At 37.6% G+C, this 22500-nt stretch overlaps 2 protein-coding genes across 7 annotated transcripts in view; one reads left to right on the top strand and one right to left on the bottom strand.

Annotated features, from left to right (window-relative positions):
- LOC136827240 (serine/arginine repetitive matrix protein 1-like) overlaps positions 1-18076 on the top strand; it is a 70838-nt gene extending 52762 nt beyond the window's left edge. The window contains exons 3-4 of the mRNA XM_067085013.1: positions 16379-17159; positions 17232-18076. Of these exons, the coding sequence (XP_066941114.1) occupies positions 16379-17159; positions 17232-18076 (1626 nt within the window). The remainder of the gene's footprint in view (positions 1-16378; positions 17160-17231) is intronic.
- Positions 1-22500, bottom strand: part of LOC136826992 (prostaglandin E2 receptor EP2 subtype-like) — a 534455-nt gene that overhangs the window by 127485 nt on the left and 384470 nt on the right. The gene's annotated exons all lie outside the window — the stretch shown is intronic.

The raw sequence follows: 22500 nt of genomic DNA, 5'->3' as shown, positions 1-22500 counted from the left end.
AGCCAAGCAATTAAGAAAGAATAAATGCATTCAAAACATTACATCAAAGCCCAAATATTCTGTCATTACTCTAAAACATGGATAAAAGACAAAATTCAAACATGACAAACAAGGAATCTCTTAAAATGGCAGGAGCTGTCGAATCTTCATGTAGAGTCCGCAGAAGAAGAGCAGACGTCTGAAATTGTTTCGGTTCTCTGTCAAAGTGTTTCCCCAACATCAAAGGCCTGCCTGAACCTCCCTCATCATCATCATCTCGGTCGAAGATTAAACGTACTTGAACGAAACACTGAGATCATCTCTCTATTAAGGACGCTGACGTCCTTACTTATCATGACAGACAGTGACGGATAAAGGCAGACGGTAAACTGACTCGCAAAGAGATATTCAGTGAATTGCCAACTCTCGGGCGAGGTTTCATGTCGCCTTTTATGCGATGGACACCACCAGAAAAAAAAATATTTTGGAGAGGGCTTAACGATCCCTTATTGCAACGAGTGTCAAGTTGAATGGTATTTCTATTTATGTTCAATAAAAAATGTTTGCTTGGCTGTTATAAATAAACTTTAGTATCCAAGGTTTGTCTTGAATGCATGACTGCAAATTGCTGTTTACATCTACCTAAGATAGGACGTCTCCTCCAGGTAACTTCTCGCAATGAGAAAGACACGATTTAAAGTAAACTTAATATTAAGTACATCTTGTTGTGAGTGTGTATGAGAAATAAAATCAGAGTGAATCCTTACATAACAATCAAAACACCACGACCTTTAAAAATGGCTGGGAGATTTGTGCTAAAATCTGTCAACCCAAATAACATTATTCAATCTCTCTCTCTCTCTCTCTCTCTCTCTCTCTCTCTAGAATAAATAATGAATATATATGTATTACATATGTGGTTATTAACAAAATAAGAGTGTTATTATGTGTATTATGAACCTCGTTAATGAGCCTTCACATGAAAAGTACTAACAGAAGCACAGGGAACTCACACGAGATACGCTTTTGACAGTAGTATAACACACTACTTCATACAAGACCACCAAGGGCAATTTAAGAGTATTTCAATGAAACATTAAGTACCTAGAAGTGCAAATTATACAAATAATAAAAGCATAGCATACATATATAAAATATATCCGTTGATGTAAATGATTTTGATTTGTATCAATTTCTGATCCGCCCATTTCACATGTACAGAAATATAGATAGATATATTATGGATATATTAAATGGATATATATATATATATATATATATATACGTAATATATAAATATAGAGATAGATATATATATATATATATAGAGAGAGAGAGAGAGAGAGAGAGAGAGAGAGAGAGAGAGAGAGAGAGAGAGAGAGCTCAAAACACGAAACCACCTCCCTTTACTTGTACGCCCGAACGACTACAAATCACCATTGAAATGTATTCTCTCTCTCTCTCTCTCTCTCTCTCTCTCTCTCTCTCTCTGACTAGATCAACAGTATCACCGTGTAGCACATGCCAATGTCCTTAAATGAATCACTCTTAAACCCAACGACATTACAAGATGACTCCGTTCTCTTTTTTTAAACACTGAAGAAATTCCTAACATCGCCGACCGACAGTACTTTACAAATGCTTCGGTGACCCATCCATCAGATAGGGACATCTCTTGTCATCAAGAGGCATTAGATCCTGATGTTGTTTATTTATTTCAAAGAAATTTATCTCTTTAGATGTCATCAGCACAGCATTAGCCGTTGCTAGATTGGGAGGCCTTGGAACCTACAAATGAGTTTGAGCGTTGTACTCTTCTTGATTTTATAGGTTAAAGGTTTAGAAATTACAGTGGGTGTACATACATACAAATTATATATATATATATATATATATATATATATATATATATATATATATATATATATATATACATATACACACACATATATACACACATATATATTATATATGTGTATATATATATATATATATATATATATATATATATATATATATACAGTATATAATATATATACTATATATATACATATATATATATATATATATATATATATATATATATATATATATATATATATATATATATATATATATATATATATATATATATATATATATATATATATAGTATCTTCCTATGTGTTAATCCTCAAGTAGCTTCATAAAATCACCCAAAATAAGATATTTTACTGTCTACTTACTAGAGAGAGAGAGAGAGAGAGAGAGAGAGAGAGAGAGAGAGAGAGAGAGAGAGAGAGAGAGAGAGAGAGAGTTTTACAGTCAGTTACCATCATCAAATTCACCACACACGTACCCACGTCCCAAAGGTCATAATTATGTACCCAAGGCCTCTTCGAAGCATATGAATTGGACTATTACGCTTACATCTTATGCATAACGGAAGGCAATAATGAAAGTAGTAACTACATATCCATATATCATAAAACACACAGCATATTATCAGCCCACATTATCAAATCATTATCCGTTTGGATCCAGCAACAGTTAATGAGCGAATTATCTCCATTAGGCATCACTTCCGTCGATACAAATTGTCACCTTCATCATCCTTTGGCTAGTCACGGATCAGCCCCCACTAACGAAGGAATTTGACTGTTTAACTTATTAGAATTTGTAGAAAGTTTCAAAATAAGCCCGTAAGGCGTTGAACGGCCGACGAAAATGAATTGGTCACTTTTGTAAGCAAAATTGCGTCTTTAAACATTATAAAAAAATACGAAATTTGTTTTCATTCGAATATGCAGGAAAGAATCGACTTGATCAGCGGAAAAGAATTTGATATAAAGAAGTTACATTGTCAACGATGATTAACAGCAAAACTGAACCAAACCCAACGTTTAATATTCTAACACAATCAACTTATCCAAAGAATCAAATCTAATGAGATTCAAACTTATACAATACATTAAAGACCAACAACATAAAAAATGAGTAAGAGATTTAGCTCAATCAAAAATATAACTTCTGAAACCGTTCAGGCTTCTAATACCTTCAAAGTCGACATGACAACTCTTTAGCCAATCATCCATTTGTAGCTATGAAAGGTGCCATCAGCTTTTACAAAGTAACCGCTGCATCTGCTAATTGATGAGCCAATAGATTTCCGCAATTTTATTTAACAAAATCCTTTATTCTTTTTTTATACGCTGCTCGTAAAAGCAAAAACCCAAACAGGCATAAGGCCAGCATAGCCTAGCGACAACAACTGTAACAATAATCTACGTCTTTGCTAAAAATAGCAAGAAATGCTGCGCAGTTAGTCAACATTTTTCTACCTCTGTAACAAACAACAACAAAGTTTTGATGATGATGATGATGATGATGGTGGTGGATGATTATTAATATTACAATTAAGTTTCAACAAAGTTGAAAACAGCCAATATTTATTTTCACTTTTATCACCATTAGTGACGTTGCTATTTGCTGTTGTTATTGTCACTACTCTAAACTACTCTATTTTCATGTACTGTTCCTTAATGCCCAAAAATGACTGGTTGTTTAGGCTAAGATGCAAACATTCTGTTAAATACAATTTTTTCGAATCTCTTTTATTAATTTTTGGCATCTTACCATTTTTTATTCAAACATCCGAACGACCACCAAGACGTCGAGAATATATTAAAATAATTATATACATATATAATTTATATAGTAGAATATGTATATATATATATACATATATATAAATAATGTATATATATAAACTGTATATACACAAGGAGGTGGTTGCAATCTCGAATGTTTCCAATTGCTTCCGCCAAACTTTTGGTGACTTGGCCAGGTTGAGCTTCGGTTTGGATAATGGTTGGAGCGGTATGGCCTTGAAAGGGGGGTAAGAGGCCTGATGTGGGCCTTTGGGCTCTTCCTGCCAATTCAGTAAGGAGCTGCACCCCAAAGAATAATATCCAGGTCAAATGAACAGTGAATAAGGTTATTTAGTTAAAAAGTGTTTTATAAATATCAGCTTCAGGAATTGTAGTTTTTGTTGTGATTACCACTGGATATATTATTGATAAATTTAAAATCACGAATGAATAATGAACGAGAGAATTTAGTTAAAAATATATCAGTAATATGTTTTTTCAAGAAATTTAGTGTTTTTAATACAACTAAATACAATACTGCTAAGTTCAAAATCGCGTTGGTTGTAATCATCAGTTTAAATCTATCTACAACATACCCAGCGGTAATTCTATAACGTATTAATCACCTCATTAACTATAAGAATAATAACCACGATAACAAACGACATAAAAATACAATCGACCAGTTTACCAATGTCACAAGCAAGGTCCCAAGTCTGGTTACAAAAATATCGACATCATCCAAAGATGATGAAAATGATACTGGCGTAACGTAACGAGACACGCGAGCAAATGGTTATGATTAATCACAGCACACAAGAGAGAGAGAGAGAGAGAGAGAGAGAGAGGACTAATTTCTCTGTATTTTGTGCCAATTTCTCTGTACTTTGTGTATCATCCTTAAAATACGAGAGAGAGAGAGAGAGAGAGAGAGAGAGAGAGAGAGAGAGAGAGAGAGAGAGAGAGAGAGAGAGAGAGAGAGAGAGGACCAATTTCTCTGTATTTTGTGCCAATTACTTTGTACTTTGTGTATCATCCTTAAAATACGAGAGAGAGAGAGAGAGAGAGAGAGAGAGAGAGAGAGAGAGAGAGAGAGAGAGAGAGAGAGCGATTTCTCTGCATCTTGTGCATCATCCTTAAAATGTGTGTGTGTGAGAGAGAGAGAGAGAGAGAGAGAGAGAGAGAGAGAGAGAGAGAGAGAGAGAGAGAGAGAGAGACAGTTAAACGGCCTTCAACAGAAGATTCCGGGAAACGAGCGTATGTAAAATATTAAATCCTTTAAGTAACAGTACATCCTATATTGAAAGATTGTAATCTTTAAGTGCGGGTAGGACAGAACACAGACAGTAGCACGATTGAGTGAGACAGACTCTGGTATGACAGAACCAAGATAATAACTCTCGTCTGAGTGAGACAGAAGTCCAACACCAGTGTGCAGAAACTGAAGTAAACAAAAGATAGCAGGGTAGGCATACCCACCTGCTGTTTTGGTGCCACTTGATTTTTTTTTTTTTTTTTTTGCTGTTCAAATTCACAGATTTAATTGCATATTCAAGAGCAAGACATGAAAATCTTAATGTGAGATCAATTTAACATGGGAATCTCAATTAGAAAATATATCATTTATCAAATGTGCCTTTCAATGTAAAAGATACTAACGAAACGAAAAGTTCACCGGTCTAATTGCATATTTAAGAGCAAGAAACGTAAATCTTTTTTAGAGATTAAGTTAACATGGGAATCTAAATAAAGAAAACAGGTCATTTATCAAATTCATCTTTCAAATTTGAAAAAAAAACTAGCAAAACAAAAATAAGGAAAATCTTTCAAAAACGAGATCCTTCAAATTCAGGCTCCATTTGGTAACTTAATAAACAAACAACGTCATCAACATACCGAGGCGAAGATGTCGCAGCGATGAGTCAGTAGAACATTCCCAAACTGAGAAGGTTTTCAAGAGACGGAGTGACATTACTGATAAACTTAAGCTGGTATGGCTCCATTAGGGAGAAAACACTCATCAGTTTCTACTGTTAATGTTAATGTGGATGTTTATATGTACGTATGTATATATACTGTATATACATACATACATTATATATAATATATATATATATATATATATATATATATATATATATATATATATATATATATATATATATATATATAGATATATATATTACACAAACACATATATGTATATATATATATATATTTATATATTTGTATATATCATCACCACACACACATATATATACTATATATATTCATAAAACAAGACCGTGTGTCTAGTGTTTATGCCACTTGCCTCATCAGCAAGGTGCAATATTCTATTCTAAAGCGAGGGGAAGGGATCTAAGCTAGCTCTGTTAAATGCCGTTGTCCTTATGTTGACAAAGGCAAAGTAGTAGGTGCCCAGTATTTAGTCGAACGTGCTACGTCAAAGTCTGGGTGAAGAGGAGTATGGGCCGAGCGATCGCATCCCAAAATGCTTGCTGACAACATGGAGGCATCATCGTGTGTGTGTGTGTGTGTGTGTGTGTGTGTGTGTGTGTGTGTGTGTGTGTGTGTGGGTGGTTTGACCTAGCAAGTTCGTCTAATTACTGGGACCCCATTACAAAGTTCGGTACACAATGGCATTAATCATCTTAATCTTTAAGAAAAATATAAAACGAAAATTTGAGTGTTATTTGGAAAATCATGACAATACACGGACTTTTTTTCCCCCTCAAGAAAAGATTCTTTTTCAAATCACAAGACTCCAAGATTATACTGAAAAGCCAAACTTCAAATTTGGCTTTAATCTCTCAAGATCAAAGTCAATGCAACTTGAGTTTCAGCAGCCCACTTCATCATGGATCACAAAGAATTTTTTCAGTTTACTTTTATGATTAGCGCTGGAAGCCCAGAAAATTAAATTAGGTTTAGTTAATTAAAAAAAGGGATATTAAAAATTACAAGCGTCTTTCTCCTTTGAAGGAGTTGGGGTCAGAAGGGCAGTGCTTTCTGATTTTGGGTAATTGTCTAGACATGAGGAAGTGGCCCCTCCCCCCTTTTATGTATACACACACACACACACACACACACACACACATATATATATATATATATATATATATATATATATATATATATATATTTGTAAATATATATAATGTGTGTATATATATATATATATATATATATATATATATATATATATATATATATATATATATATATATATATATATATATATATCTCACTTTTCCCCCTTAGTTGAGGGTAGCGCCAAACCAAACAGGACATATCGCAGTAATACTTTCGGGTAAGAAAAGACCTGCAACCTTACCGGAACCCACCAGCTAACGCCACTTCTCTTAACCGTTTACCACACAGCAAACAAACCTGTGGGAAAAAAAAAAATTATTAGACTTCAAGCTCTCGTCAGATAAACGAGACATACAACAACATTACTTATAAGAAAATAATTACTTTTATCGATCAGTTTTCCAACGGGGAAAATATTACGTGTTAATGTCAGCGGGGCTCCCTTGGGCACAAGACGAACTGAAGGACCCAGCCTACTCTGATGAGAATCGTGAGACTAGAGTCTGTGGATGAATGGAGTTTTGTGGAAATACAAAAATAGGGAAGACATGAGTAGCGGAATTTAACAGAGGCCCCCGGAGGCGATGATGATGATGATGAATAAGCTTGACGCGCGATTAAATTTTTCATAACGCTGTGAATTTTAGCAGTTAATACCATTATTATCATTATTATTATTTATTATTATTACTGGAATAAGCCCTTCTTTAAGGCAAACTTCTCTGAAAAGAATGGCACCCTTAACGCCATATGGCAATGTAAGCTCAATGGCATATAGAGTGCCATTTTCCTTCTAAATGCATTATTATTATTATTATTATTATTATTATTATTATTAACTTGAAGAAAACACACCACAATATGTCCAAAAATATTTTAATACTAAAAACTGAATAGGCTCTGTAAATAGTGCTAAAATTACAAAGGACTTAAAGATAACATACCTCGATATCTTTATGAATGTGAATCACTACCGAAATTTGTATATACGGTGAATTTGCAAAGCATACCTCCACGGAGCCGGGTAAGAAACAAGAAAGACGTAAAATATGAAAATGTACGATAAAAGTCACGCAATTCTAAAATAATCTGATATTTCGAGATAAAAAAAATAAAGTATTTTTTCGCAGTCAGTTCCCGCATGACCAAACAAAAAAAATAACTGCCTTCAAAATAGAGACTTTACTGAAATGACGTAAATTTCAAAATTCAGTCCAAGTTCTTTTTCACTGCGTAGGTTGTAAGATAATGTTCTCTACTTTTGAAGCCAAACGATTACGATACCTATCACGAATAATTGGTAAAAAAATAATGCTCCCCGTACCAAGAGCGGAAAATTATGTAAAAGGAGCATGAGTAGCAAAACTGGTAAATTTATCAAGCGCAGGTAACGTTACACGAACCAGAATATCCCCAGAATTATATTTCATTTATTTTTTTAAGGGGATTAAGGCGAGGGAAAGTTTGTTTTACGGGCCATTAACACGGGTGACTAATGACCTTAGGGCCGATGGAAACCAGAAAAATAAAAATCGAAGACGAAAATAAGTTAAAAATGCGTCGAAGTTTCTTAGGCGCAATCGAGTTTTCTGTACAGCGTATAATCAAGACCTCCGAATACAGAGCTATCTTTCGGTGGTGTCGGTATAATGCTGTAAGAGCCGCGGCCAATAAAACTTTAACCACTCAGTAGTTTTCTTTTACAGAAAACTAAAAGTTTAGTTAAACTTCGCTTCTGGCAAAACGGAAGATTGCCAGCTTTGGAAAACTGAATCAAGGTGCGAATTCCAAAGGTTCCTTCGGGGTCAGAAGCCCCCTCTTTTTTTTTCTCTCTCTCTCTCTCTCTCTCTCAACCTTAATGATATAAAGGTAGTGGGTTGCTATAACTGTATCTTCGGCGATCACTTGTACAGATACGTTAAAATTAATGAGGGGGAAAAAACGACTTTACGTTGAAATTAAACAGGAAAAAAAAAAAAAAGATTTATTCACTTGCACAGATACGTTAGAGTACAATAAAAAGTAAAAACTCTATTTAAGCATTATGTTCGATAATGAACGAACACATTATGCTTTCAAGCTGCCACAAGGGAGTTATGGCATCACAGCTGTATTAGGAAGAGCAAGTGCAACAAAAATAACGCGTAATTCCCTCCCCCTTCCCTAACACCACTCCCCCTCATCTCGGAATACATTAAAAACTTGGCATGGGATAACGGCGACGCTTTCTTTGAGAGAGAGAGAGAGAGAGAGAGAGAGAGAGAGAGAGAGAGAGAGAGAGAGAGAGAGAGGGGGTCTCAAGCAGCATTCCTGCAAGACTCCTGACAGACGGAGTCATCTCGCATTCTGACAGCTTATTACTTATTCGGCACCTGCAATGCAAATCTCGCGTCTCCAATATTGAACCCAGCTCATAAATAAGCACGTGTGAATCATAAATAAGTGTGCCACAAAAGAAGTCTCTTATGTAATAATGAAAAGCAAAAAGAAGTCTCTTATGTAAGAATGAAAAGCAAAAAAAATAGAAGTCTCTTATGTAATAATAAAAAGCAAAGAAAAAAAGTCTTTCTGTAATAATGAAAAGCAAAAAAAGTAGTCTCTTATGTAATAATGAAAAGCAAAAAAAGTAGTCTCTTATGTAATAATGAAAAGCAAGGAAAAAGTTTCTTATGCAATAATGAAAAACATATAGAATCCTCTTATGTAATAATGAAAAGCAAAAAAAATATTAAGTCTCTTATGTAATACTGAAAGGCTACACAAAAGAAGTCTCTTACGCAACAATGAAAAGCAAAAACAAAACACCTCTTTTATGTAATAATGAACAACAAATAAAAGAAAGCCTCTTATGTAATAATGAAAAGCAAAAATGACATCTCTTGTGTAATAATGAAAAAAATGGAGTCTCCCTATGTAAAACTGAAAACCAAAAGCGAACCCTCTCAAATAAAAAGTAAAAATTCAATCTTCTACAGACATAGCTCTGATGAAAAGAAATATTCAACATGGATTTCTCACAGGGGTATCCTGCAAAGTTAAGAATTCTCTTTCATTTTTTATGTCAGAGAATGACTGTCAGTCTTATATCAAATTCCAAGGAAAATTCTTCACGTGAATATCTCCACGGTTTCAAAAAGATGAAAAGGAACAATACATAAAGTTAAGAAAGAAAACATTATAATGACCTTTATGATATTATCCCCGTTCTTCTTCAATCTACCTATAAACTATTTTTCTCCTCAAACTTTTGGGCACCATTGTGACCCATTTTTTTTTTAAGAATTTTAAGTGAGTTTATGTCTAAATTATTTTGTCATTGGTTGTCAAATTTAATATAGATTTTAAAATGACTTTTTGGAAGGAAAAAAATTTTATTGCTCAATATTATATTTTATTTTAAAACTATAACTCTGTCAACCAGAATCATTTTGAAAAAGTAAGGGGACAGACTTGATTTATATTAATAAATATTTTGTTCTTTCTTACTCAGGTTTGATTTCAGCAAAATCATTCAGATTCTCTCTCTCTCTCTCTCTCTCTCTCTCTCTCTCTCTCTCTCTCTCTCTCTCTCTCTCTCTCCGGATTTGACTGAATAATCTGGCATAGTATCATCATCACAGTTGTAAACTTTATATTGCAAACAAAAGGCCCAATTATTGATGCAAGAGTCATATAATTGTTATAGCTATTTCTCTTTAATAATGCTTAATGAAATTCGTCACATAATCTTGATAATTCCAAAGATATGTGTAAAATAAAGGAATCATTAACTGATTATGTACGTATGTCCACCTCTCTCTCTCTCTCTCTCTCTCTCTCTCTCTCTCTCTCTCTCTCTCTCTCTCTCATAATCTGGATGATTAAAAAAAAAACAAATCTGAACAAAAAATATTCCAACTAATTGTGCATGTCTGCTGCCCCCGCCCCTCTCTCTCCACATACTCTAGATAATTAAAAAAATTCTGAGGAAAAAATATTCCAACTAATTGTGCATGTCTGCTGCTCTCTCTCTCTCTCTCTCTCTCTCTCTCTCTCTCTCTCTCTCTCTCTCTCCAGGTAATCCAGATATTTAAATAGATATTTCAAAAAAACAAATCTGAGCAAAAAAAAATTCCAACTAATTGCGCATGTCTGCTGCCTCTCTCTCTCTCTCTCTCTCTCTCTCTCTCTCTCTCTCTCTCTCTCTCTCTCTCTCTCTCTCTCCCCAGGTAATCCAGATATTTAAATAGATATTAAAAAAAAAAAATCTGAGCAAAAAAATTCCAACTAATTGCAATGTCTGCTGCCTCTGTCTCTCTCTCTCTCTCTCTCTCTCTCTCTCTCTCTCTCTCTCTCTCTCTCTCTCTCTCTCCCAGGTAATCCAGATATTTAAATAGATATTTAAAAAAAAACAAATCTGAGCAAAAAAAAATTCCAACTAATTGCGCATGTCTGCTGCCTCTCTCTCTCTCTCTCTCTCTCTCTCTCTCTCTCTCTCTCTCTCTCCACCTAACAAAACGGGTCTCAAAATTCTGACATCAATTCAAAAACTCTAGCCTTCGGAGACGACTTCCAAATGAGTTTTCCTTTTCTTTAAACTTGCTATCTGCAAGTGGCACGGAAGCATGCCGGCAATAATCACAAGAAGTTGACTATCGGAAAATACTTACGCGTCCTGCCGACAGCGTTTCCTGCAGATTTCCTGACAACTGTGTAAACAGGCCAAGTGGAAAGAGGAAAAAAATAAATAGAACCAGAAACTGGGAGAGGAGGAGAAGGAGAAGAAGAAGGAGGAGGAGAAGAAGGAGGAAGAGGGGGAGGAGGAGGAGATGTGGTTTAGAGGAGGAAAGGAAATGAAAATATGGAGAAATAGGACAGTTGCATAATACTCTGATCTCGGTACGAGTTGCGAAACCAGGAAAGACAGACAAGACGACCGAACAGAAAACATGAGATACAAAGAAGAGAGAATAAATAAACCCAATTTTCGCCATTCACGCGGAGGAGGTAATGCCAGTTTTTCTTCCTTACGCAAAACTGTTACGTCAAAGATCTTCCCGGAGGAGTCGCCAAAGGACAGTCAGACTCTTTTCATTATTCTATGCTTTTATTTAGCTTGCTTTTTTGTCTGTTTGTCTGAGTCAAATCTTGTAACTAAAAAAAAATAAAATTAAACACGCTTTTATTCAAATGCACTAAAAAGTGAAAAATATTTTTTTGAGACACACCAGGATTTTCTTACAATTAATCATAGCTATAAGAATAAAAGCGTGGGCGCCGAACATGGAATGGAATGTTACAAGAAATAAAGAAAATTTATTTATTTTCTTGTAGCATTTCCTTCCATGTTTGGCGCCCACGCTTTTATTTGTGTAGATGTGATTAATTGTAAGAAAATCCCGGTGTGTCTCAGAAAATTATTTTTTGCTTTTTTAGTGCATTTTAATAAAAGCGTTTAAAAATTTTTTATATATTCTTTTATTAATAGAGCGTTTGGTTTAATGCGACCTGCATCAAGGTTCACTCCCCTTACTAATTACTGGATTTCCCTTCAAGTACTAATTACTGTCTCTAATTACGAGAGTTATGATGACAAAAGGACGAATACCTGACTGATCCCTGTCAAAGCCTACATATATTCATCCAAGGCTTTACTGTAAATTACACGTTTCTAGTGACAAACAGAATGATGGCCCTTCGGCTCTGGTGGTGTCATTGGGAATTCATTCATTAAAAATAAAAGAGGCCTTTGTTATTTTAATTCCATTAAAATGCAATAATGAGATTCTGTTCAGATAGACGACTATAGACGGATCGTGTTTGTGGTAATTCGTGAATAAAGAGGCTTTGGTATTTTGTTTCGTCAAAATTATTCCTTTGAGAAGATCAACACGAGAGAAAAAATGATCAAGTCCCCATTGCAAAATCTCTCTCTCTCTCTCTCTCTCTCTCTCTCTCTCTCTCTCTCTCTCTCTCTCTCTCTCTCATTTATCGGAACACCTTGGTGAAATCAAATGCATAATAATGGAAACCTAGGAAATCCGAAAAGTAAAATTTCGGAACTTATAAATCTCCCCCAAAAACTTCTCGTTTCAACTTCTGTTTGAACATTTCCCAACTTTCATTTCATATTTCCAATTTCAACCAAGGCACATCTTAAAGTTTCCAGTTCAGTGCAAGCAAAGCTCCCGAAATCAAACTTTTTTTTCTTTAAGGCTCTGCATGCAAAAAGCATACTTCCAAAAGTTAATCGATAGAGCTAATATTATTAATAATTATGAGCGGCTGCGATTGCAGAGTTGGAAGGGGGTGGTGGAGAGGTGGAGAGGGAGGGAAGGGGAGGGGGATGTGGAGCAAAGGGGAAGAAGACTTTGGAGAAAGGAAAAAGGTAAAGAAATTAAAGGATTATCAGCATACAAACATAGAGACAGACCCTTTTGCCATATATATACAGTATATATATATATATATATATATATATATATATATATATATATATATATATATATATATATATATATATATATGCCTTGAGTCATTCTTCACCAATTTACCCGTACAGAAATATTCACTTAAAACTATGTGTAAGTGTATAAACTCAGTACGCAGTCTTTTGGATATACATGGAATTTCTCACATACTTTATCTTTATCTACTCTTCTACAGCATAACAATCCTCAGACCGTGGATAAAAAAACAAAGGACGCTGCACACAACATTCTACATAAGAATGCCAGTACTTCGGTAATACTTATAGAACTGTGTAAGCATATTTTTACAACATATAAACTATACGATTATCCCACACAGAAATATATGGGTGTTAAACATTCTGCAGTTCAGGAATGGGTATCAATAACATTTTGTTATTCTTTACTTTTTACCTCAACCAGTGAAGTAGGACAGAGGTAACAGGTTTGTTTTTTTTTTTTTTTTGTCCATAAGATATCGCAGAACGACATGGATGCATTGTAAGCCAGTTTTATTGAATTAAATTAAGTCTAAATTATGGGCAAGTGAAGAGTTCACTAAATTTACGAGATATATTTGGATTCAGTTGCTGTTCCATTTATTCTTTATTAAACAGGGCTGATAGGGTCACGTTCCTGTATGTATCCATATATAAAAATTAAATGTATGTATGTATGTATGTGTGTGTGTGTGTGTGTGTGTGAGGGCGGGACGCCTTTGGACGAGTGAAGAAATCATTAAATTTCAGATATATTTGGATACAATAACTGTTCCGTTACTTTTTTTTTTAAATTCGGGCTGGCTGGCGATGTTTCTAAATGCATTTATATGAATATCATGAAAATCTTCCCAACCTTTCAGACTTCACGCGAACCCCGACGGCGAACCGGATCTGGTGGATAAAAATGCGTTTTAGCGTGGGAAGGCGTTGGCGGAGGTTATGTCAAAATATATTGGTGCAAAGTATCCTTTAGTCACGAGAAATATCAAATTCGTTATTTTGTACCGTACATTTTATCCCCACCAGTGAAGCTGCACAGAAATGAAACGATCGTCTGTTTGTCCGCAAGATATTGCAGAACGATAAGGATGCATTTCAATGAAATTCTATTAAAGTAAATTCAATTAGAATTTCCGGCAAGTGAGATGTATTTGGATTCAGTTGCTGTTCCATGAAATCTTTATTAAACAGGGTTGCTAGGGCCATGTTCCTAAATGCAACCACTTGCATCAATTAAATTCCGTGTGTGTGTGTTTGTGTGTGTGTGTGTGTGGCGGGGGAGGTGGGGAGCCTTTGAGCGAGTGAAGAACTCATTTAATTTAAAAGATATTTCTAGATACAATTACTTCCCATTACTTTTTATTTTAATAAATGGCGACAGGTGATGTTTCTAAATGCATCCACATGGATACCATGAAAATCATCCCAACCTTTCTGATTTCACGCGAAACCCGACGGCGAACCGGATCTGGTGGATAAAAATGCGCTTTCGAGTAAGCTGGCATTGGCGGAGGTAGTGGTATGTGGTACTTTATGGTTCGTTCTGTTGTCGAACAATACAGTGAAATAACAGACTACCTTAGTGTGCGTTGGTCTTTAAATATTTATCATCATCTAATAATTCTGTTTCCCAGGACCGAAATTATTCACATAATAATCTTTACAGACGATTCATAACATCTCTCTCTCTCTCTCTCTCTCTCTCTCTCTCTCTCTCTCTCTCTCTCTCTCTCTCATTTATAAATTTTACAAGCTCCTCGTTGGATGGGTCGGTATAGTTCTCGGCTAGCACTCTGCTGGGCTCGCGTTTGAGTCTCTGGCCGGCCAATGAAGAATTAGAGGAATTTACTTCTGGTGATAAAAATTCATTTCTCGCTATAATGGGGTTCGGATTCCACAATAAGCTGTAGGTCCTGTTGCTAGGTAACCAATTGGTTCTTAGCCACGTAAAATAAGTCTGATCCTTCGGGCCAGCCCTAGGAGAGCTGTTAATCAGCTCAGTGGTCTGGTTAAACTAACGTATACTTAATTTTTAAACTTTACAAACGGTTTATAACATTCTCTCTCTCTCTCATTTATAAACTTTACAAAGGGGTCATAACATTCCATCTCTCTCTCTCTCTCTCTCTCTCTCTCTCTCTCTCTCTCTCTCTCTCTCTCTCAACTTACCCAATCGAAGGAACAGAGAAGGCAAACCACTCTTTTCCAATAGTCACTTGATCTCTGGACTCATTAAATTACAAGAAAACCAAAAATCCTACCATCGACAGAATCCTCTTTCCGAATAAGACCAAAGAACAAAAGACCCCATTTTAAAGAGTCAATTAAACGGAATTACAAGTCTGTGTTTCCGACATTCTGACTTTTCCGTTTTTTTTTAATTTAAAAAATTTTTTTTTATTTTATCTTTTTTTTTTTTTTTTTGAAGGTCAATGAGACGGGAAACCTGTTTTCTCTCTCTTCAACCCAGGCCTGAAATACAGCAGGAAATGGCAAAGGCAAAGGCTTAACTACTAAGGATGCCACAGGGCTCTTAAAGGAAGGAAGGATATGTGTCAGGAAAAACAGAGGTAGGAAGCAAATACCAAAGCTTCGCAGAAGAAGGAAAGAAAAAACGACAATGAACCGAGTAACTACAGTATTACACTTTACACAGTACCCACCGAAAAGTAACACTATTTTACCTTTAACCCTTTTTTAATAATAATAATAATAATAATAATAATAATAATAATAATAATAATAATAATAATAATCCAAAATTACATAGCAAACTGTTTTATTATGTAAAACAAAAGCAAACACTTTCGAGTTCCTGAACAGTGTTCAGGAGTTCGAAATTCCTTTGCTTTTGTCTTTTACATAACAATACAGTTTATTTCATAATTGTGGATTTTTATTACACAAACTGTTTTTCACGAGATTGTCAATTTCTTAGCAAAAATAATAACTTGCTTACTCCATTGCAAAGTTACAGTGGGTATTATTTTACAAGCAAAGAAACGAGAATAATCAACATTCATAATCATCATTCGATATATTAATCAGCGGGATCGGCGAAATGTCGATGAAAACCGCAAACACGTACACGCGCAAACTCCGACAGTATTTGCTGAATACTGGTACGACCAAGATCTAAGTCCCAAGACCTTGGGTACGACCCTATGTCAAAGCCTCGTTCCAGAGACGGCAAAGGAGCACGACCTTTGACAAAACCCCATTCCAGGGACGGCAAAGGAGCACGACCTTTGACAAAGCCCCATTCCAGAGACGGCAAAGGAACACGACCTTTGACAAAGCCCCATTCGAAGGACGGCAAAGGAGCACGACCTTTGACAAAGCCCCATTCCGGAGACGGCAAAGGAGCACAATCTTTGACAAAGCCCCATTCCAGAGACGGCAAAGGAGCACGACCTTTGACAAAGCCCCATTCCAGAGACGGCAAAGAGCACGACCTTTGACAAAGCCCCATTCCAGAGACGGCAAAGGAACACGACCTTTGACAAAGCCCCATTCCAGAGACGGCAAAGGAACACGACCTTTGACAAAGCACCATTCCGGAGACGGCAAAGGAGCACGACCTTTGACAAAGCCCCATTCCGGAGACAGCAAAGGAACACGACCTTTGACAAAGCCCCATTCCAGGATGGCACTTGACAAAGCCCCAAACGGCAAAGGAACACGACCTTTGACAAAGCCCCATTCTGGAGACGGCAAAGGAGCACGACCTTTGACAAAGCCCCATTCCGGAGACAGCAAAGGAGCACGACCTTTGACAAAGCCCCATTCCGGAGACGGAATAGGAACACGACCTTTGACAAAGCCCCATTCTGGAGACGGCAAAGGAACACGACCTTTGACAAAGCCCCATTCCAGAGACGGCAAAGGAGCACGACCTTTGACAAAGCCCCATTCCGGAGACGGCAAAGGATCACGACCTTTGACAAAGCCCCATTCCAGAGACGGCAAAAGAGCACGACCTTTGACAAAGTCCCATTCCAGAGACGGCAAGGAGCACGACCTTTGACAAAACCCTATTCCGGAGACAAAAAGAACCCTTTGACAAAGCCCCATTCCAGGGACGGCAAAGGAACACGACCTTGACAAAGCCCCATTCCGGGACGGCAAAGGAGCACAACCTTTGACAAAGCCCCATTCCAGGGACGGCAAGGCAACCTTTGACAAAGTCCCATTCCAGAGACGGCAAGGAGCACGACCTTTGACAAAACCCTATTCCGGAGACGGCAAAAGAACACGACCTTTGACAAAGCCCCATTCCAGAGACGGCAAAGGAGCACAACGACAAAGTCCCATTCCAGAGACGGCAAAGCCCTTTGACAAAACCCTATTCCGGGATGGCAAAAGAACACGACCTTTGACAAAGCCCCATTCCAGGGACGGCAAAGGAACACGACCTTTGACAAAACCCCATTCCAGGGACGGCAAAGGAGCACGACCTTTGACAAAGCCCCATTCCAGGGATGGCAAAAGAACACGACCTTTGACAAAGCCCCATTCCAGGGACGGCAAAGGAGCACGACCTTTGACAAAGCCCCATTCCGGAGATGGCAAAGGATCACGACCTTTGACAAAGCCCCATTCCAGGGACGGCAAAAGAGCACGACCTTTGACAAAGCCCCATTCCAGAGACGGCAAAGGAGCACAACCTTTGACAAAGCCCCATTCCAGAGACGGCAAAGGAGCACGACCTTTGACAAAGCCCCATTCCGGAGATGGCAAAGGATCACGACCTTTGACAAAGCCCCATTCCAGGGACGGCAAAGGAACACGACCTTTGACAAAGCCCCATTCCAGGGACGGCAAAGGAACACGACCTTTGACAAAGCCCCATTCCAGGGACGGCAAAGGAGCACGACCTTTGACAAAGCCCATTCCGGAGACGGCAAAGGAGCACGACCTTTGACAAAGCCCCATTCCAGAGACGGCAAAGGAGCACGACCTTTGACAAAGCCCATTCCGGAGACGGCAAAGGAGCTCGACCTTTGACAAAGCCTCATTCCAGGAACGGCAAAGGAGCACGACCTTTGACAAAGCCCCATTCCGGAGATGGCGAAGGAGCACGACCTTTAACAAAGATGAAACTCCCCGCTGGATAAAATACATGAATTTTAATCGCACTGAACTCTCATCACACTAAGTTTACAAATATTCAGGATCTATGGGTGACTGACCGAAGAATGGACTGTGAAACGATCACAATACTGACTTTCTATTAGACTGATTTACGAAACTGAAAGCTGTCAAGTCAAAATTGGGACAGATTATAGAGAATATAGAATTTAGGCCAAAGGTCAATTGCTGGCACCTATGAGGTCATTCAGCGCTGAAACGGAAATTGGCATTAAGAAGGTTTGAAAGGTGTAATGGGAGGAAAACCTTCGCAGTTGCACCATGAAACAATTGTTAGAGATGGTGGAAAGTAAGATGGAAGAAAGAGAATACTAACGGAGGTACAGTAAAAGGAACGAAAGGAGTTGCAGCTAGAGGCCGAAGAGACGCTGTAAAGAACCTTAAGTATTGCCTACAGTGCACCGCGTGAGGTGCACTGCGGCACTAACCCCCTGCCGGGAAGTCAAGAACTGGGGTACTTTCGGCCATTCAGAGGTTAAAACAGTGAAAAGAAGAGGCTGAAGTGGTTGGAAAGCAAGATAAAGAGACACATAAATAAAGAAGATGAAGCTGAAGGCTCTAATGGTAGAACGGGGAGAAAACGCCACATTTACACTGAGATATAATCCAGGAGTTGGACAGCAAAACTGAAGAAATGAAGCAAGAATGTAGGTCAAGTAAAAGGCTAAAAAAAAAGTGGATGCAACTATGAGCCGAAGTTACCCTGCAAACATGCTTTAGTAATGCCTACGGTGAACCACGTGAGGTGCACTGACAGCACTACCCCCTCTTACGGACAGTAATAGAGGTAAAATGAAAATAACATGGGGCACAGATACATGATTGCATGGCTGCAGGACCAGAAATATCGGCGCGTGTTCCCCCTTTCAGTCTCCGCTGGGAAATCACTAATTGGCATCGTATGACGACAGACAACGAGTAATGATGCTATTGCTATTTTCGATTTGTTGCTCACGTGCTAAAAGTTAGGGTGTGAAGGATAGTAGTTTTATTATTATTAATATACATATACACACATAGATATATATTATATATATAATATATTATATATATAATATATACATTAAATTGTACCTATAATATGAAATAGGATAAAAGAATACAAACTATACGGAGAAATTATAACTCTGCCAACACTCGTGTAAGCAAAACAACCCGGGTTTGCCTCCGAATTACGGTCCAATTCAAAATCTAATTAATATTCTCTAGTTCGAAACTCTATCCATCCACAGAATTTGACAGATATAGTTTTTTTGAGATATCGTGTGGACAGATAACCAGGCACAAATAAATAAATAAAAATGTACATTTTTAAAAAATAAACCAACAACACACGAGAGTGCAGAAGCGCCACCAACTACTACGTTATAGCAGAAGTGAACTAAATGGGTGGGTGAAGGGAGTCACATCTATTTGGCGGTGGGATAAAACTCAAAATACACTGAAATGAATATGGAAGGGGTCCGGCACTACACAATCACCCCTTCTTTAAAAGAAAAGAAAAGGGCTGCTCAGGAGAAAGCCAAGTCCAATTCTAAGGTCCCACTCGTAGGAGACCGTGTGAGTGTTACCTAATATTGACGATAGGAAAATCATAGGAAAAAAAAAAAAAAGAGACAAATACCTCAAAAATTTTGTTTAAAAATGGAGCTGCTTAGTCCATTTTAGTGCATCACTAAAATTTCTGGGAGGAAATAAAATGGGTCTTTTCGTTTCCGCCCCTGAGAATTAAAAAAAATGGGGGGCGGGGTTGGAAATAAACAGCTTCATTTAATTTTCCTGCGTTCATCGAAAGCAAATCCATGTTCCGTTTCTCTTTCATCTTCATCAGTCTCGGCTGAAAAACAAATAAAAAGAAGGGTCAGACAGAAAAAATAGAGAAATGTGAGAAAGATGTAATACTACACTGACCAGAGAGAGAGAGAGAGAGAGAGAGAGAGAGAGAGAGAGAGAGAGAGAGAGAGAGAGAGTTTAGGAGAGAGAGAGAGAGATCGTAAAGTGAGTTTAGGAGAGAGGGAGGAATCAGAGAGAATTCAGAGAGAGAGAGAGAGAGAGAGAGAGAGAGAGAGAGAGAAAATGAGAGAGAGAGAGAGATCGTAAAATGAGTTTACGAGAGAGGGACAAATCGTGAAAAGAATTTATGAGAGAGAGAGAGAGAGAGAGAGAGAGAGAGAGAGAGAGAGATCGTAAATGAGTTTACAGGAGGACAAATCGTGAAAAGAATTTATGAGAGAGAGAGAGAGAGAGAGAGAGAGAGAGAGAGAGAGAGAGAGAGAGAGAGAGAGATCGTAAAATGAGTTTACGAGAGAGGGAGGAATCGTGAAATGAATTTATGAGAGAGAGAGAGAGAGAGAGAGAGAGAGAGAGAGAGAGAGAGAGAGAGAGAGAGACAGAGTTTAGAGAGGAAGAATCATAAAACGAATTTATGAGGAAGAGAGAGAGAAATTGAGAAACATAAACGAATTTATGAAAAAGAGAGAGAGAGAGAGAGAGAGAGAGAGAGAGAGAGAGAGAGAGAGAGAGAGAGAGAGAGAGAGAGAGAGAATCATAGAACGACTTTACGAGAAAGTGAGAAATTGTGAAACGATATAATGAGAGAGAGAGAGAGAGAGAGAGAGAGAGAGAGAGAGAGAGAGAGAGAGAGAGAGAGAGAGAGATCGTAACACGAAGTATAAGCGAGAATGACCTAGAAAGTCATTTAGGCCAGTGGCGTACATTGACAACAAGCAGAGAAGATTACAACCGACGAGAACTGCAACACGAGGCGTCTAGTGTGATACCAAGTCTTTGCTTTTCTTCAGCACCTGCCATTTTCGTCACACTATCACTTGAAGGAGGAATGAGAGACGACTAATTTCCTTATATCTCCATGGAATATCATCTTCTCTAACTACCCAATACTATTTTTTCAATATTTGATTTTCCAGCCGAAGAATAGGGAATGGAATACAAAAATTAGTCCGAAGGCCAAGCACTGGGACCTATGAGGTCATTCAACGCTGAACGGGAAATCGAGAATAGAAAGGTTTGAAAGGTGTAATAAGAGGAAAACCTCGCAGTTGCACTGAAATAATTGTTAGGAGAGAGTAGAAAGTTAGATGGAGGAAAGAGAATAGGAACGGAAGTACAGTAAAAGGAATGAAAGGGGTTGCAATTAGTGGCCGAAGGGACACTACAAAGAAGCTTGAGTAATGCCAACAGTGTAACGTGTGAGGTGCACTGATGGCACTACCCCTGTCCCCCCTAGGGGGATCGAAGAATAGGGAAAGAGTTATCTGGTCATTTTCACTCATGTCAATGGCCCAGTGTTGTCTCATACTAACAAATACTATTTAACTTTTTCTCCTTGTTACTCTTCCAATACCAAACGAACTGGCTAAGTGAAGATATATGGTCATCATTTAACCTGTTTTCTTTAAATTCTGTCTGTAAAAACAAAAGGCCAAAGACGGATTGGCCACGTTGAGATATATCAGGAAAACTTTGACGATCTAAGCAAAACGTTTTACCTACAAATCTCCTCATCTTGAAAAAAAATAACACGAAGCTTAAATTTATTTCACCTGAACATAAGAGAGAGACCGTCGGCACCGATTAATGACCTGGACTAAAACAACTTTCATTAAACTTTCGTCCGAAGCAAAACCAAACAATGTTGGTCGTTCGGTGCCTTAGGCGGATATTAATCGAGCGTAGGATTTTGGTTCAAAGTTTCGTTGGATGGCATTTACAGACTATTATCCACAGGACAATGGAATGGAATATACAGAGTTTAGGACAAAGGCAAAGCACTGGAAAGGAAATTAAGAGGAAGGTCTGAAAGGTGTAACAAGGAGGAGAATCTTTTGCACTCAAAATGATTGTTAGGAGAGGCGGATAGCAAGTTGAATGGCATTAAAAGGAATGAAAGGGACTGCAGATAGGGGCCGAAGGGATGCTGCTTCGCTTCACTCTGTTATCATAATGATGTTGAATGCGCTTAAAAAGCGAAACATGCTCTGTTTTGCACCATCCCGCTTTCATTATGAACTCCGATAGCTGAGAGCTTATGGGCTATTACGCACTTTGCAGTAATTTCGCCCAACCAACCAGAAATTTTTAGTCACTATAATTGACAACTGGTTGTTGCAAGGACTGACATAATGCATGCGTGCGATTGCGTTCTAGTACAAAATGTATATGTCTGTATGTGTATAT

This window comes from Macrobrachium rosenbergii, chromosome 41 (genome assembly GCF_040412425.1).
Source record: "Macrobrachium rosenbergii isolate ZJJX-2024 chromosome 41, ASM4041242v1, whole genome shotgun sequence".
In the NCBI taxonomy this organism is placed as follows: Eukaryota; Metazoa; Arthropoda; class Malacostraca; order Decapoda; family Palaemonidae; genus Macrobrachium; species Macrobrachium rosenbergii.
This window is presented reverse-complemented; position numbering and strand designations above follow the sequence as displayed.